The sequence below is a fragment of the Callorhinus ursinus genome, unplaced genomic scaffold (genome assembly GCF_003265705.2).
Source record: "Callorhinus ursinus isolate GAN/ISIS: 27379988/994484 unplaced genomic scaffold, GSC_fseal_2.0 scaffold51, whole genome shotgun sequence".
NCBI lineage: Eukaryota > Metazoa > Chordata > Mammalia > Carnivora > Otariidae > Callorhinus > Callorhinus ursinus.
The window spans coordinates 8887130-8904148 of NW_027397113.1; the positions used below are offsets into that span (position 1 = coordinate 8887130).

Genomic DNA, 17019 nt, shown 5'->3' on the forward strand with positions numbered 1-17019 from the left:
CGTTGACACAGGGCAGTTTGAGCCCTGTCCTTGGACTGCCCCCCAAATCCAAAGCGTCTCTCAACTCCAAACCATCATCTGGAGGTGGCACTGGTCCTGCCTGGAGGGCTCGGGGGTTAAGGCCGAAGCCGCTGAGGCCATGCTGTCATGTCTGCAAGAGTCAGGGCCCAGGGGTCCTGCAGGGAACCAAGGGAGGGGCTCTTGGTCCACAGACCAAGACGAGAGCTGGGACGAGAAGCCAGTAGCTGGGGAGGGCTGGCGATGGCGTTCCTGTTTGGAGGGGGTGTAGCCCATGGTGCCTGCCCAAGGTCTGCCTTCAAACGCTTCTCTTCTGTGACGTTGAGCAAGTAGCTTAATCTCATCAGGCCTCACTTATCTCATCCGCGGAAGGGGAATGACAGCCCTGCCTACCCCTTAATGACCATCGTGGACATTCAGCGAGAGTCCAGGGGAGGCTCTCAGCAGCACTGGGCCCGCCATTAGCAAAGAGCACTATTGCTAAGGCGCCAGGTCCTGTGCTAGGCATCTTACATGCGGGACTTCATTTGGTCCTTACACCCACACGTGCAAGGAGGTTCCTTTTCTTTCCATTTTACAAAAAAAGACACAGAGCTATGGAGAGGTTAAATTAACGTGCCCACCTGGCTGATGAATGGGACATCCGGGAGTCTTACTTAGGTCCGATTCTCAAGCTGCTGCCCTTAACCGCCCTGCTGTATTTGCCCTAACCATGTGTCCCCAGGCATTGCCAAAGGTGAACGTTTCACTCGATACTGACGAAATAACCTGAAATCCACTAGCAAACAAAATGCACATCTTAAGGTCATCGTTTGCTTTAAAACTACAAGCTATGATGTGTCGTTATTTAAGATGTGTTCACAGTGCCCTTTTTAAAGAGAACATCCTCCTCTTTGGCAGGAGTATCTGGATTCAGGCAAGACTTGGGACCCAGCAAAAGACTCTCCTCCTCTGACTACAGGTTACGACGTGGTAGATTTCTTCTCTGCATGTCTTTCCCTTTCAAGCCTCTTATCTTGAATAGCTTCCACTTTTCTGTAATCCACCTTAAAATGTCAGACTGCTAACAGACAGGTGTTCCTTAAAGCTGCAAGAGCTCCCTTGCCTCAGGCCACGTGTCCCACCAATGCCATTGTAGCCCACTGGGGAAGGCACCCTTCCTCACTCCCAGAGGGCTCCCTGGGAAACTCAAGTGTCCGAGGTGGCTTCACTGGAAGCTGATTGGCACTGTTCACTTGACAACTGCAGGATGGCAGGCCTACCCCCTCAGACACGGCCGGCTGTGCTATTGGGGGGCCGTCAGCTCAGAAGTCTCCCAGACCTGCTGGCCCCTTAAGGCTGCCCGGCTTCCGTATCATGAACCCTTCCCCTTCCTTGAGCCACGACAGTGTGGCGGATGGACTGGCGGATAAATGTGAGACTCTCAACCGTGCTAGCAGAATCTCTTTTCCTGGTAATGTTTAAAAATATGAACCAGGGGGGCGCCTGCGTGGCTCAGTCATTAAGCGTCTGCCTTCAGCTCAGGTCATGATCCCGGGGTCCTGGGATCGAGCCCCACATCGGGCTCCCTGCTGGGCGGGAAGCCTGCTTCTCCCTCTCCCACTCCCCCTGCTTGTGTTCCCTTTCTCGTTCTCTCTCTCTGTCAAATAAAGATTCTTTGTCTCCCTCTGCCCCTCCCCTCCCTTCTCGAATGCTCTCTAAAAAAAAAAAAAAAAAAACCTCTCTAAAAAAAACAAAAAAACGAACCAGGTTTGTGAGTGTGCCACCCTGGCTGGAGCTGTGAGACAGACCAGAGAACCTCCAGATAATGCCCGAAGCCAGTGATGACCTCAACAGCGATGACCCTGCACAAGACCCCCTCCAAGGCACAGAGCTCGGGCAAAGGAGTTTGGCTTGTGCATCCTGAAGACTTGACATGATTAAGAGAGGCAAGAATGGGAAGGGAACAGCCTTTGTGAGCCAGTGTGACGGGTCACGAGGCAGCCTGGCCGGCAGGACTCACAAAACCACTTCAGGTGGGGCAGCGCAGGGCCAGAAGCTCATGTGCCCGGCCCCGGCTGAGAAAGAGGTCACTGAGCAGTGATGCGTCAAACTGAGAGCGATGGGGCTGGCTCCCGTTCCCCGCAAGTCCTTGGGGGGCTGCTGGCCCTTGCTATTTATTAATTTTTAAAAAATGCCCTGTGGGGGCGCCTGGGTGGCTCAGTTGATTAAGCGACTGCCTTCGGCTCAGGTCATGATCCTGGAGTCCCGGGATCAAGTCCCACATCAGGCTCCCTGCTCGGCAGGGAGTCTGCTTCTCCCTCTGGCCCTCTTCCCTCTCGTGCTCTCTATCTCTCATTCTCTCTCTCTCTCAAATAAATAAATAAAATCTTTAAAAAAATTGCACTGTGGGCCAGCCTAGTTTTAGCTAATGCCTAATAAAGGGAAAAACTGTTTACATAGCACCCCTGAGTCTGACACTGAGCAGCTGAAGTTAGCAAGATCCTTCACTTTCTGAGGTGACACAAGCCAGCAGCCTGGGAGGAAAACAGTTCTTTAGAAGCACGCCAGTCCCAGGTGACAGTGGCAACAGTTGAACATCATGTTAAATGAGACAAAATCAGGGTCAGGAGACCTCGAACCCCCGGGGGGGAAAAGGCCTAAGCTGCCCACTAGGCCGTCGGGGTGGGGTGCGGGAGCATCCAGAATGGATGGGCAAGTCGCTGCCCAGCTTGTGTGCACATCTCACAGTCCAGCTCACTCCACACTCTCTGGCTGCCTAACGCCCTCTGCCCAGCACATCAAACGAGTCCCCAAGTGGCCAGAGTCTGCAGGAAGTCCCGGGGGACGTCCTCTAGAGAGCCCTGCTTCTGCCTCCCAGCTGTCACTCTGACGCCTACTTCTCGCCCCCAGGGTGTCTTCTGTCTCCCCTGGCTGCTAAGACACCCCCGTGGTTCTCTAGCGGGCTTGGCTTTCCCATCTGCACAGGAGCCTGCCCCACACAAGTTCTGGTGACCTCAGTGACATGCCAGGCGACTGGTGTTAGGAGGTGGCTTTTAAGTTTCAGGCTGGGGCCTCGACCAAGCATTGACACCTAGTATCTACGGAGAGCTGAGTGTGCTGGGGGCCAATGAAGAGCTTCGTGAGCTTTTTCTCTTCTCATCTGAAATTTACAATCAGCTAAGATAAGGAGAGTCATCACCCCCATTTTGTGGATGAGGAAACGGGGGCTCAGGGCGATGCACTCAGCCAGCAAATGAGCAGCGGAACCGAGATCTGAACTTGAAACCAGTGCCGACACTGCTCTGTCACTTACACGAGCTGCCCTGGGGAGCCACGGGCTTACTTTGGGAAGCACCTGGCAGCTGCCCGCCCCCTTTGTGACACACAGGTTCACTGTCTCAGAATGATCATGTCTTTTGCCCTGACTTTCCAAAGCATGAATTCCTACTAAGTTTCCACCAGTGAAGAGTGGTCTAGTAGAAAGTTCATACACTTTGCAGGCAGAACTAAAGGAGATTGTCACTTTCTGACTAAATAGCTACTTGACCTCGGACAAAGTGCTCTCTGAGCCCACTTTCTCATCTACGAAATCAGCATAACACCACTTGTCCATAGGGGTGCTGTGAGGCTTTCACAGGGTCGTGTAAGTAAAGGCTAGTTCTCTTCTCTCCTCTCCTTAGCGGGGAACACCGAGGGGCAGGGAGGACCAGGAGGCGGCTCTCCAGAATGCTGGAAGCAGGCGCTTCCTCTCTGCGTGCATCTCCTGTGATCACCAACCCCGTGCTCATCCATCCCAGACTGTCTTCTGAGGTCCACACCCTCGGATGGTCCTGGCCCAGCCCGGGTGATGACAGCTCTGACTGGATTACAGATCTGAGGGCAAAATCCCTCCAGGGAGACCACTGCTAGCCAAACACATTAGTCTTCCGGTCCTGGAGCTCAGCTCTTTCAACCGATTCCAAGATGTTATTGCTTATGTGTTGTCAATTCGTCAACTACAGTGATGGGGAAGACTGCAGAAATACAGAAAAAGTTTGCCATCGTGCCACATGGGGATAAACCCTGTGGTTGTCACCTTGTATAACTCTGGAGACAAATGACTATGGATTATGTGAGGACAGAATTAAAATAATTGTGTGAGGGCCGGGAACTGTGGTTTTTCCTTCATAAAATATTCTTTAATATTTAATTATCTTTCAGTTTACAGAGTGAACGTTCTAGAGGAAACCTGATGAGGAGGATGTGGACTCGTCAGGAGCATGCCCACACATCCCTGCCTGCCGCCCTCCTTCTGCCTGCCGTGTCTCTGACTCAGCTCAGGGGGCTTGGGTCTGCTGCCCTGGCAGGAAGGACCCTACTGGGTGGGAAAGGTGGGGTGGGGGGGAGGGATTTCACTTGAATAAAGCCCTGGGCTGCTCGGGGAAGCTTGCCACCCAGCCCCTGCAGCTGGCTGCCTCTTTGCACTGAACACACACTTCGGGCTAAAGCAACGAGCCAGCACCATCCCTTCCCCGACACTGCCCTCCTGTGGCAGAGAAACAGGCCAGAGTGCTGGCAACACCAGCAACCGCTTTTAGGCTTAAAAGTGAACCAACAAAGTTTTAGAATGAGTCACACCCAGTATTTACGCGTCCTGAGAGATGGGTCCCTCAATTGAAGCAAGACAAACAGTCTGGGAAGGCTGAGTGTCTCAGGGGAAGCAGGAAGTCGAGGCCAGTGTCTATCCTAAGTTAGGGTCCGTGGACTGAGCCCCCAGGGCAGGCAATGGTGCACAGCTCAATGTGGCTTTTCGAAGAGGTATTCCAGATCTGGGGCACGCAGTCTCTGCTCTTTGTTTTTGTTTTTAGCAAAGTCTCTCAGCAGGGCCATGACTTCATTTTCAAATATTTCTGGGGCCGGTTTTGCTTCTGCAAGGGAAGAATGGGCAGAAAGAATGATGGCCGTTAATACTCAGGCACGGGGACCCTGACCCTTGAAACTCTGGCCTTTGCAAAGAACCAGTAAATACACAGCCTGTCTCTACTCTTCCTCTAAGTATACATGGTGGCCTACAGCGGGAGCTGGTGAACCATGGCTGCCTGCACATGTAAACAGCTCTATTGGAACAGCTGCTCCCATCTGTTTACATACTGTCCACGGCTGCTTTTGCACTAGGATGGCAGAGTTGAGTAGTTGGCAACAGAGACCATATGGCCACAAGACTAAACTATTTACCGTCTGGCCTTTTATGAACGAGTCGGCAGACCCCTGGCCTGTCCAAGCTCGGCGGCACTATTTTGTTCTGCACTTGGTATTTCAGTGTTTTCTGGGTATTGTGTTTCTCCTTCCAGCTTATACATTTCCTGAGGCAGAAGTCCTCGGTTGTACATGACAGACTAGTAGTTCTACCAACTTCAGCAAAAAAGAATTCATTAGAAGGCTATCAGCGGTACACAAAATGGACATGAACCGGGAGAACGAGATGCGGACGGATAGGCCCCAAGGGCATGGACAGCAAAGCCACGGGAGTGTCATCTCGGGGGTGTGCAAGGGGGCCTGGCATGCCTGCTTACCTCCCACCTCTCTCTCCACCTGCAGACACTCGCTTCAGATTCCCATTACAAGCAAAGCCTCCCACGGAGGAAGCTTAGGTAATGTGCTCGAGAATGACCCTCCTGTCAAGACTACAACGCTGGGAGAGAGAATTCCTCAAAGCTTAACTCCCCCTCACTCAGCACACAGCCCAGCATCTAGTGGGCTTGGTGCTGGGGTTTTTTTGTAATGATCGAAATAAAGTCCAGGAGGTTTAGGCTTCCCCTAAGGACGGTGCAAGTTGGAAAGAGCACCGTGCTCATCCTAACAAGAAGAGCCAGAAAAACTACAAATAGCATGACTTTCTGTGAAGTCATCCAAGAACCGAGGTCACAGGGCAACCAAGTAGAACAAAATCTAAGGGAAGAGAAGCCCCTCAAAGGAGAAACTGCACATGAGCACCTGCTCGCCTGAGACAGGGCCCGGGAAGAAGACACACTAGATGCCATCTGGACAGGTAAGAAGAGTTCAGCTAAAATTTCGAACCTGCTGCTACAAGCCAGGTAGGGGCTAGCCACAGACACCACACGAGGGAGTGTGCGCCCCACGGGCTGTTCGCAACAAACCTCCAGAGTGTGCTCCTGACCGATGCCAGGTTCAGAGCAAGAGGTGGGAGAATGCCTCCCTCAGAGATGTAGGCCAGGAGCAGCCAACACGACACAGAAAGCACAAAGCCCAGCCCAGCCCTTCTCCTCTACCAAACAAAGGCCTTAAGAGACTGGGATTAGGTCTGCAAATCCTGTCTCCTACTTGGAACACGTGAAGACCCATTTGGGATGGTGAAAAGAGAAAAGGGGAAAAAAAAAAAACAAAACTCGTCCTGTGGGACAGGCAGGGCCACGGAGAGAGCCCACCCAAGACCCAGGGCCACAGGGACTGAAGGTGAACCAGGATAACGGAGACTGCCCTCCCAACTTTGCTCCCCCCAAGTGGGAAGCAACAGAGATCTACTGCCGGGAAAGGTCAAGAGCTTAGAGAGATTCCCTTTGAGGCATAGAAACAGGAGGAAGGCTGAGAGCTGAGGGTAGAACAGGAACATGGAGAAATACCCTCTGGAAATTCAGCCCCTACTCTACGCAGATGGTAGCAACAGAGGCTTATGGTGCAGTGCAGGAGAGCAAAGCAATAACAGAATCTAGGTGAGCTTAACTCCTAACTAGACTGACTTGATCCCCATACTAACAGCCTACTGAAAGCATGCCCATTTCTAGGCATAAATACTATTTACTTTGCTCTTTACGGTCTTACTTATGTCTAAGTACTCAATCAAAAACTATGAGATACACATGTGCACAGAAGAAGAAAAACACAACACACTGTGAAGGGACAAAGAAATCAATAGAAAAAGCCTCGGGGATGACCCAGATGTTACAACTATTATGGAATTTAAAGTAATTAATATGTTAGGGCACCTGGGTGGCTCAGTCATTTAAGCATCTGCCTTCGGCTTGGGTCATGATCCTGGAGTCCCGGGATGGAGACCTACATCAGGCTCCCTGCTCAGTGGGGAGTCTGCTTCTCCCTCTGCCCTTCCCCCTGCTCATGCCCTCTCTCTCTCCCACTCTCTCTCAAATAAATAAATAAAATCTTAAAAAAAATAACTAAAATATTATAGGTTCTAGTAGAAAAAGTAGACAAGGGGCACCTCGGTGACTCAGTCAGTCAAGTGTCTGCCTTCAGCTCAGGTCAAGCCCAGGGTCCTGGGATCGAGCCCTGCATCAGGCTCCCCACTCAGCAGGGAGTCTGCTTCTCCCTCTGCCCTTTCCCCTGCTCATGCCCTCTCTCTCTCTCCCATTCTCTCTCTCAAATAAATAAAATCTTAAAAAAAAAAAAAGGAATATGTTAAAGGCTCTAGCAGAAAAAGTAGACAAAATGTAGGAACAGATGAGCAACTCCACTAAAGAGCTGGAAATTGTAAAAGCCAAATGTAAATGTTAAAAATACAGTAGCAAATAAGCAGGTTGACCTCAACAGGCTCATCAAGAGACTCAACCCTGCAGTCAAGGAAAGAACTGGCGAACTGGAAGACAGATCAATTAGTCTTACCCAATACAAATTCCCCAAACTGATACATAAAAAGAAAAGACTTAAGACACAAAACAGAATCCAAAAGCTGTAGGGTAAAAGTAAACAGTGTAATGGGATCCAACATGCCCAGAGAACCCAAGCAGGAAAAAATACCAAGAACAAACATCAAGACATATCATATTCAACAGCTAAAAACCAAAGATGAAATGCTGTAAACATTCAAGAAGAAAAGATACATTACATATATAGGAATAAAGAGACACAGCGGACCTCTTGTCAGAAACTACAAGAACCAGGAAACAGCACATGGTAACGCTACACGAATTGGAAGCTGGAGGTGCGATGAAGGTAACCAAAACAGCAAACCCAAACCCAGCACAGCTCCCGACCGACAGACTCAATCCTGCACACTAAGAGCAAAACAGGTGGGCCCCTGTGAAGTGCTGAAAGAAAATACTGTGAACCTGTAATTCTATACCCAGTGAAGTATCTTTGAAAAATGACAAAAACAGAGATAATTCCTAATAACAGAGCTGCACTACAAGAAATATTAAAGGAAGTTCTTCAGGCAGAAGGAATACGATACCAGATAGAAACATGGATCTCTACAAAGAAATGAAGATCTCCAGAGAGCACTAAAATAAAGGTAAATATAAAATATATTTGACACACTGTTATTTATTGTTGTACATATATAAGACATACTATAAAAATTATAATTTAAGGGCGCCTGGGTGGCTCAGTCGTTAAGCGTCTGCCTTCAGCTCAGGTCATGATCCCAGGGTCCTGGGATTGAGGCCCGCATCGGGCTCCCTGCTCAGCGGGAAGCCTGCTTCTCCCTCTCCCACTCCCCCTGCTTGTGTTCCCTCTCTCGCTGTGTCTCTCTCTGTCAAATAAATAAAATCTTTAAAAAAGTAAAAAAATAAACAACATATATAATTTATATAAATTATACATATAAAATATAACTTATTCTTTTCCTTATTTTAAACTGCTCTAAAGATAATTGTCTAAAATATAGTGTAGGCTTACAACATAAGAAGAAGTAAAAAGTACAATTACAACAGCACTAAAGATGGGGGGAGGATTTGGGAGTATATTATTGTGAAGTTCTCACATCCTATGTGATGCAGTATAATATAACTTGAAAGGAGACTGATTCATTAAGGATGTGTATTGTAAAGCCTAAGGCAATCACTACAAAAAATGATAACAGGAAGTATAAACAATAAACCAACAATGGAGGTCATACGAAATTTAAATTCTCAATTAAAAAAACATGGAAAATAGAAGGGAAAAGGAAAAAAGATGGAAAAAACAGGCAACAAAAAGACAGTAATTTTAACTCAACCCCATTGTTCACTGAATAAATGCAAATGGCCAAATACCCCAATGAAAAGATAGAGACTATAAGACTGAATAAAAGAAACTACAGGGCACCTGGGTGACTCAGTCGATTAAGCGTCTGCCTTCGGCCCAGGTCATGATCCCAGGGTCCTGGGATCGAGCCCCACCATCAGGCTCCCTGCTCATCAGGGAGTCTGTTCCTCTCTCTCCTTCTGCCTGCCGCTTTGCCTACTTGTGCTCTCTCTCTATCTCTGTCAAATAAATAAATAAAATCTTTAAAAAAAAAAAAATTCATCGGGCGCCTGGGTGGCTCAGTTGGTTAAGCGACTGCCTTCATTCAGCTCAGGTCATGATCCTGGAGTCCCGGGATCGTGTCCTGCATCGGGCTCCCCGCTCGGCAGGGAGTCTGCTTCTCCCTCTGACCCTCTCCCCCCTCATGCTCTCTATCTCATTCTCTCTCTCAAATAAATAAAATCTTTAAAAAAATAAAATAAAATAAATTCATCATATTAATAAACTAAGGGAAAAGAAATCATATGACCAGACAAATTATCACCTCTACAGAAATGCCTAGAAAGCACCTGACAAAATTCAACATCTATTTATGAAAAAAAGGCTCAATATACTACAAGCAGAAGGAAATTTTCTCAATTTGATAAAAGGCATTTACAACTAACCTAGAGTTAACAGTATATTAATAGTGAAAGACTGAATACTTTCCCCCTAACACTGGGAACAAGCCAAGGATGCTCTCACTGCCACTATTCAGCATTACACCGGAGAACCCAGACAGTGCAATAAAGCAAATTAATGATATAAAGGGCATACAGACTGGAAAAGAAGAAAACATTCTCTGTTCAGAGATGACACAGCTGTCTACACAGAAAATCCCGAAGAATCTACAAAATAGCTTCTCGATCTGAGTGAGCTCAGCAAGGTCACGGTATACAAAAATCAACTGTATTTCTACATTCTACCAACAACGGGAAATTGAAAATTTTTCTTAAAGTACCATTTATAATAGCACCAAAATATATGAAATACTTAGGTACAAATCCAGCAAAATATGTCCAAAATATGCCGAAAACTACAAAAGACGGATTGTAGCAGTCAGACTTCTAGAATGGCCCCCAGTGATCTCCACCTGGGTATCATGCTTTTGTGTGATTCTCACCCCTACTCCCTGCCCTGGGCTGGACCTAATGACTTGATTCTAACCAACAGAATACAGCAAGGCTAACACAATGTAATTTCCGTGACTAGGTTACAAAACACTGAGACTTCCATCTTGCTAGCAGACTCCTCTCCTGCCTTCTTGGCTTGCACACTTTGAAGAAGCAAGTTTCCAAGTAGGAGAGGCCCTTGGGACAAGGAACAGAAGGCAGCCTCTAGGCAACAGTCAGCAAAGAACCTAGGCCTGCGGGTGGGGCACCTATGAGGAACTTAATTGTGCCAACACCAGAGAGAACTTAAAGCAGATCCTCCCCTAGCTGAGCCTCCAGATGAAACCCCAGACCCTAGGCTGACACCTTGGTTATAACTTCGTGACAGAGTAAAGCACAGCACCCAACTAAGCCATGAGTGGATTCCAGATCCACAAAAAGGTTGAGATATTAAAGGTGGGTTTGTTTAAAGCCAGTAAGTTCTGGGGTAATTTGTTATACAACAACAGATAATATGCTGATTAAAGAAGTCAAAGACCCAAGGGCGCCTGAGCGGCTCAGTCAGTTAAGCGGCTGTCTTTGGCTCAGGTCATGATCTCAAGGTCCTGGGATCGAGCCCCACGTCGGGCTCCATGTCAGGCTCCCTGCTCAGCAGGAAGTCAGCTTCTCCCTCTCCCTCTGTCCCTCTCCCCAGCTCATGTGCTCACTCTCTATCTCAAATAAATTTTTTAAAAATATTAAATGTTAAAAAAAAAAGAAGTAAAAAACCAAAATAAATGGGAGATACAGCATGTTCATAGATTAGACAATTCTAAATTGCTAAAGGAATTTTCCCAAATTGATCTGTTGATCAACACAACTCCAATCAAAATCCAAGTAGGGTTTTTTTTGGAGAAACTGAACAGGTGATTCTAAAACTATAAAATTCCTAGAAGAAAACAGAGAAAATCTTTGTGACTTCGGATAAGGCAGATTCTTAAGACACAGTATGAAAAGCACAATCCACCAACTCACCAAATAAAATATTGTACTTCACCAAAATTAAAAACTGCTCTTCGAAAGACAATATTAAGAAAATGCGAAGATAAGCCATAAGCAAGGAGAAAGAAATTTGCAGGACGTGTATCTGACAAAGGATTTGAATCTCACATAAATAAGGAACACTCAAAACTCAATTAGAAAATGAACCAACCCGATTAAGAAAAAAACAAAGGTGGGCTAAGATTTGAAGACACATGCTAGCAAAGATGTATGAATGGCAAATAAGCACTTAAAACAGACCCTCAAGGGGCGCCTGGGTGGCTCAGCCATCTGCCTTCAGCTCAGGTCATGATCCCAGGGTCCTGGGATTGAGTCCCACATTGGTCTCCCTGCTCTGCGGGAGGCCTGCTTCTCCCTCACCCACTCCCCCTGCCTGTGTTCCCTCTCTTGCTGTGTCTTTCTCTGTCAAGTAAATAAAAATAAAATCTTTAAAAAAAAAAAAAAAAGACCCTCAATATCCTTAATCATCAGGGCCATGTCAACTCACTACAGTGAAAGATCACTGCCTATTTCTTAGAATGGCTAAAAACAAAAACAAAATCCTGATAATACCAAGTGCTGGTGAGGATGGGGAACTTCACATCCAGTCCCTGACAACTGCTAGTTTGTTTTCTACCCCTATAGTTTTGCCCTTCCCAGAATATCATAAAAATGGCATCATACAGTATGGATGGCTGGACTTGGGAGTCTGGTCTCTTCCACTCAACACAAGAGTGAGCAAACTATAGGCTCCTGCCTGTTTTTGCACGGCCTGTGCGCTAAGAATGACTTTTAAATGGTTCAGGAAAAAAGTCCAAAGGGTATTTCGTGACACACGAAAATTCTATGAAATTCAAAGTTCAGTGTCTGTCAATAAAATCTGACTGCAACACTGTAGCAGTGGCAGCGTGTGCGCTCCAGCGGCAGGAGTGAAGACTCAAGACATAGACGGTAGGGTCTGCGCAGCCTGAAGTACTTCCTCCCTGTCCTGTTACAGAAAGTTTGTCATTAACTCTTACCATACAACTCAGTGACCCTTCTCCTGGGTATGTATCCAAGAAAAACTACAACCTACATCCACAAAAAGCTATATGCGAACACTGATAGTGGCTTTATTCAGAATCACCAAAAACTGGAAACACCCTGACGTCCCTCAACTGGTCAACAGATAAACTGGGGGGGTACAGTCACATGGTGGACTTTTACTCAACAATACTAAAGGACCAGAGAGGAAATATTTTATACTTTGTGGGCTTCCCAATGTTTATATGTGCCTTGAGACTCTGTATTATCACCCTTTATACTCAGAACCTACAGAATGGTTTCTATTTTATGACTCAAGTCTGGACTGGGAACATAAAACCAGAAGACCCAGAGTGTGACAGAAATGGATGAGATGTACCCTAATATCCATTCTCCCATTTTTCCTTGACAAGAGAACCCCCGCTGCAACTGGATGCATGAAATAGACTATATTATTTTTTCATCGTGACTAGGCGTCATCATGTGACTGAACTGTGGCCAATGGAAAACTATTGGAAGTGTGGTGCATAATCTCCTGAGAAGGATTTATAAAAAATAAGGCGTGTGCTTCTACACATTTTCTCCTGGCTGAAACACAGACGTGACAGAGAGAGCCACAGCAACCACCTTCGACCACAAGGTAGACAGCACATGCTGAGGAAGAAGGAACACGTCAAGGGGTATCTGGACCTCATGACTTCTGAATAGAATGCCTACCTCTGGACTGCTGTTATGAGAGAGAAGTACAGTCCTGATTTGTTTAGGCTACTATTGTTTCGATTTTTTTTATTTTAACCTGATAGCCGAAGATAATCCTAACTATACAGAGTGAGAACTGTTCTTCCCAAAGGCAGTGCTGGAGTGAGACTATCGAGGAGCTCTTGCCATGTAGCTTTCTAGAGCTGTCGGGTTCCACACCATTCCCAGCCTGGTTTTTCTGTAATTCTGCCTTTCCACACCATTCCACTAAACTCCCTTTTTGCTTACGTTAGACAGGTTTCTATTGCTTGCCAACAAAGAACTTTAATAAAACAATTTTGCACGCTTTGAAAAATTTGGAGAGTGCTGGGGTTGAGTATCGACTTCATGAACAAAGAAAAAAATTGCCTAGGACACAATTCCAGACCCAGATCAGCGCGAGTCATCCTATTTTTCACATCATGCTGCTTGCTGATCATGCCCAGTACCTGTGGCCCAGTAGTAAATATCCCAGTCATTACTGGGCTCATTAATCAGACGATCATAGAGGTTCAGCTGTTTCTCAGTCATGTGCTGCAGATATTCTTTAGCAAAGAGGCTAAAACAAGAAAGAGAGAGAACAAAGTTGAAAAAGCTATCTCCAATAAAAGAGAAAGTGACACCAAGTCTCATATTTCCCTACCTAAGCAGAATACAGTTTTCCAACATTCCCCTCTTTCTGCTCTCATAGAGCAGCCGGGCTCTTTTGGTTTCTATGGACTCATCAGTTCGCTCCTGCCATGGAGGCAAAGGGATTTCAATCATGTCTTTTTGGGAATCTGTTGGGCTGTCACCTCTGTAGAAACGGCCGAAAGATGGTGTGCTGAGCAAAGGAGACACTAGATGGCGCCTTGACAGAGCAAGCATCTGAAATAAACCACAAACATCTTTATAAAGACTACCATCACTGTCATTCACTCAACACTTATTAGGTGCTAAATGCATTCAATCTCATTTAGTTCTTAAGAAATTATGTTGACGGGCACCTGGGTGGCTCAGTTGTTAAATGTCTGCCTTTGGCTGAGGTCATGATCCCAGGTCCTGGGATCGAGACCTGCATTGGTCTCCCTGCTCAGCAGGAAGCCTGCTTCTCCCTCACCCACTCCTCCTGCTTGTGTTCCCTCTCTGTCAAATAAATAAATAAAATCTTTAAAAAAAAATTATGTTGATACTATCCCCACTTTATAGCATAGGAAGCTGAGGCTCAGAGAGGTTAAATAACTTACCAAGGTCACCCAAATAGTCCCTGCAGTTAGGATTGGAACCCAACCCTAACTGCAAATGTGCTCTTTACTAGTACCTTTCCAGAAATTCTCCAGCAGAAATATTTTCTCCTTCCTTTATATTCCTTCAAAATTCTTATGGAATGGTATATATTTTACTCACTTGCTTGTGTTGAAATCTGAGCATACAGTGATGGCACGGTCCCCAATCCCCCAAAGGCTCCCAATCTAGAGAAGGGCAAAACCTATCAAGATGCAGTGAGAAGGTAGTGACACCAGCAAGATGATGGAACAGGAAGTCTCACACTCTCTCTCATGGAGACACCAACTCAGCAATACATGGACCAATTCCCTTTATGAGAAATCCAGAAACCAGGTCACAGACTCCTGAAAAAAAGAAGCCAGCAAATCCCTGAACTGGGAATTTACACACACAAGCCTAGAGAAGACCTATCCACACAAAAAGTCTGAGAGACTCCTGGAATCTCTAGCCAAGCTGACTGGTGAAGGTCTTTCTCTAGCCAGTCCAAAAAGACTGGGAGGGGTGACTTTTTTCAAGTGTGGATCCAACATAAAGTTGTAAGGAACATGAAGAAACAGAAATACATGGTCCAATCAAAGGAACAAAATAAATCTCTAGAAGCCGACCCTAAAGAAACAGAGGCATATGAATTACCTGACAAAGAATTCAAAACAACTGTCAACAAAATGTTCAATTAGCTTAAGAAAACAAGGCATGAACAGAATATCAACAGAAGAAATATTAAAAAGAACCAAACAAATTTTGGAACTGAAGAATACAATAACCAAATGAAAAAAATTCACTACGGGGGTTAACCGGCAGACTTGATCAAGCTGAAGAAAGAATCAGTGAACTCAAAGACAGGTCATTTGAAATTTCCCAATCAGACGAAGAAAAAAAAAAGAATGAAAAAGATTAAAATGCGCCCAAGGGACTTATAAGACATCATCAAGCAGACGAATATAAGTATTATAGGAACCCAGAAGGAGAAAAGAGAAAGGGGCAGAAAACTTATTTAAAGAAACAGCCAGGGGCAGCTGGCTGGCTCAGTCAGTAGAGCATGTGACTCTTGATCTTGGGGTCACGAGTTCAAGCCTCACGTTGGGTATATAGCTTACTTAAAAAAAATAACAATGATAATACAAAGAAATGGCTAAAAACTTCCCAAATTTGGTGAAAGAAATGAACATCCAAATTCAAGAAGCCCAAAGGACCCAAAGGACAACAGACAGCAACACAAAAGCATATGAAAGCATAAAGATCACTGGTAAAGATAAATATATGGCAAATACAGGATACTGTAATAGTGGTACATAATTCTGGTATAAAAGTTAAAATAGAAAAACATAAGCTAATGGATATATGACACAAAAACATGTAATTGTGGGGGCACCTGGGTGGTACAGTTGGTTAAGTGACCAACTCTTGGTTTCTGCTCGGGTCGTGATCTCAGGGTCCTGGGATCGAGCCCCGTATCGGGCTCCTTGCTTGGCGGGGAGCCTGCTTCTCCCTCTCCCTCTACTGTTCCCCCTGCCTGTGCTCTCGCTCTCTCTGTCAAATAAATAAATAAAATCTTAAAAACAAAATAGGATCCAACTATACGCTGTTACTACAGATTCCTTTTAGATGTAAGAATACATACGCTGAAAGCAAAAGGATGAAAAAGATATTCCATGCAAATGGTAACCAAAGAGCAAAGATGGCCCTCCTTATGTCAATCAAAACAGGCTTTAAGTCAAAAATTGTCACGAGAGATATGGGACATTATTATATAATGATAACGGGGTAAATGTACTAGGAATATAAAACAATTATATATGCAAACAACATCAGAGCACCCAAACATATGAAGCAAACTGACAGAACTGAAGGGGGAAATAAACAGCAATACAATAAAAATAGATTTCAATATTCCACATTCAGTAATGGATAGAACATCTAGATAGAAGATCAATAAACAGAAGACCTGAACAACACTATAGACCAAATGGACCAAAACAGACACGTATAGAACATTTCACCCAACAGCAGAAGAATACATTATTTTCAAGGATGTATTCCTTGGATGGGAACACTCTCCAAGATAGATCACCTTAGGCTGCAAAACAAGTCTTACCAAATTAAAAAAGATTAAAATGATACAAATGACCACAGTGAAATGAAACTAGAGATCAACAACAGAAGGAACACTGGAAAATTCACCAATATGTGAAAATTAACACACTCTAGCTCATGAATAACCAATAGTTCAAATGGGTCAAAGAAGAAATCAAAAGGGGAATTCGAAAACATCTTGAGACCAACGAAAACGCAAGATACAAAAAAATTATAAGCAGCACAAAAGCAGTACTGAGAGAAGTTCAGTGTGAAAAGCCTACAACAAAAAAATGATCTTAAGAAGTGGAATCATAACAGGTATTAGACAAAAGAACAGACTTAAGAACACAGAGAAGCGGCGCACAGAGGCGGTGCAGCCAGCTCCACCTGGGAAACAGGTGAAATCTGAATTGGGTCTCTGAACGAGACAGGCACACAGTGGGCTAAGAAAAGAGTGGATGTGACCTGAATCTCCTATGTTGCAAGGCGGATCTCTCCTTGGTTCTGCCCTTGCCCTGGGCTATCAGGCAGCTGGATGCTCCTCGCAGTCTCCATTACTGCGTTAGAAGTCGAGACTCAATCCCCACTATGCCCTGCCCAGGACCCTAAAACCTCCACTCTCCTCACCCGTGTCAGACCCGGTAACATGGAGGCCACCGCCATCCTTCCCGACCCACACCGGAAGCCTACGGCGTGGCAACTTCCGGGAACTTCCGGACGCCTGAAATACGGACCTCATCGCTGAAGGGCCAGAGCCGGAAGATGCGTCCCTGCGTGTGGCGGAAGT

At 45.7% G+C, this 17019-nt stretch overlaps 1 protein-coding gene across 2 annotated transcripts; it reads right to left on the reverse strand.

The window, feature by feature from the left end:
• Window positions 1-4156: 4156 nt before the first annotated feature.
• SDHAF2 (succinate dehydrogenase complex assembly factor 2) lies at window positions 4157-16979 on the reverse strand. Of its 2 annotated transcripts, XM_073883652.1 has the most exons (5): window positions 16860-16897; window positions 14117-14248; window positions 13534-13757; window positions 13340-13449; window positions 4157-4907 (listed from the first exon to the last, which is right to left on the reverse strand). In XM_073883652.1, exons 3-5 carry the CDS (start codon window positions 13755-13757, stop codon window positions 4777-4779), a joined length of 465 nt encoding a protein of 154 aa, XP_073739753.1. In that variant the 5' UTR covers window positions 14117-14248; window positions 16860-16897; the 3' UTR covers window positions 4157-4776. The 2 variants fall into 2 exon arrangements, with proteins under 2 accessions (XP_073739753.1, XP_025734003.1); XM_025878218.2 differs by lacking the exon at window positions 14117-14248 and having other exon boundaries at window positions 16860-16979.
• Between the last annotated feature and the right edge of the window lie 40 nt (window positions 16980-17019).

What these genes read in the sequence shown, in the direction of transcription:
- SDHAF2 (XM_025878218.2), bottom strand. Translation starts at nt 16,895, where the DNA reads ATGGCGGTGGCCTCCATGTTACCGGGTCTGACACGG. An exon ending in GAAAACTGTATTCTGCTTAG is followed by an intron (nt 13,450 to 13,533) that starts GTAGGGAAATAT and finishes TTCTTGTTTTAG; the next exon opens with CCTCTTTGCTAAAGAATATC. An exon ending in TATTTACTACTGGGCCACAG is followed by an intron (nt 4,908 to 13,339) that starts GTACTGGGCATG and finishes CTTCCCTTGCAG; the next exon opens with AAGCAAAACCGGCCCCAGAA.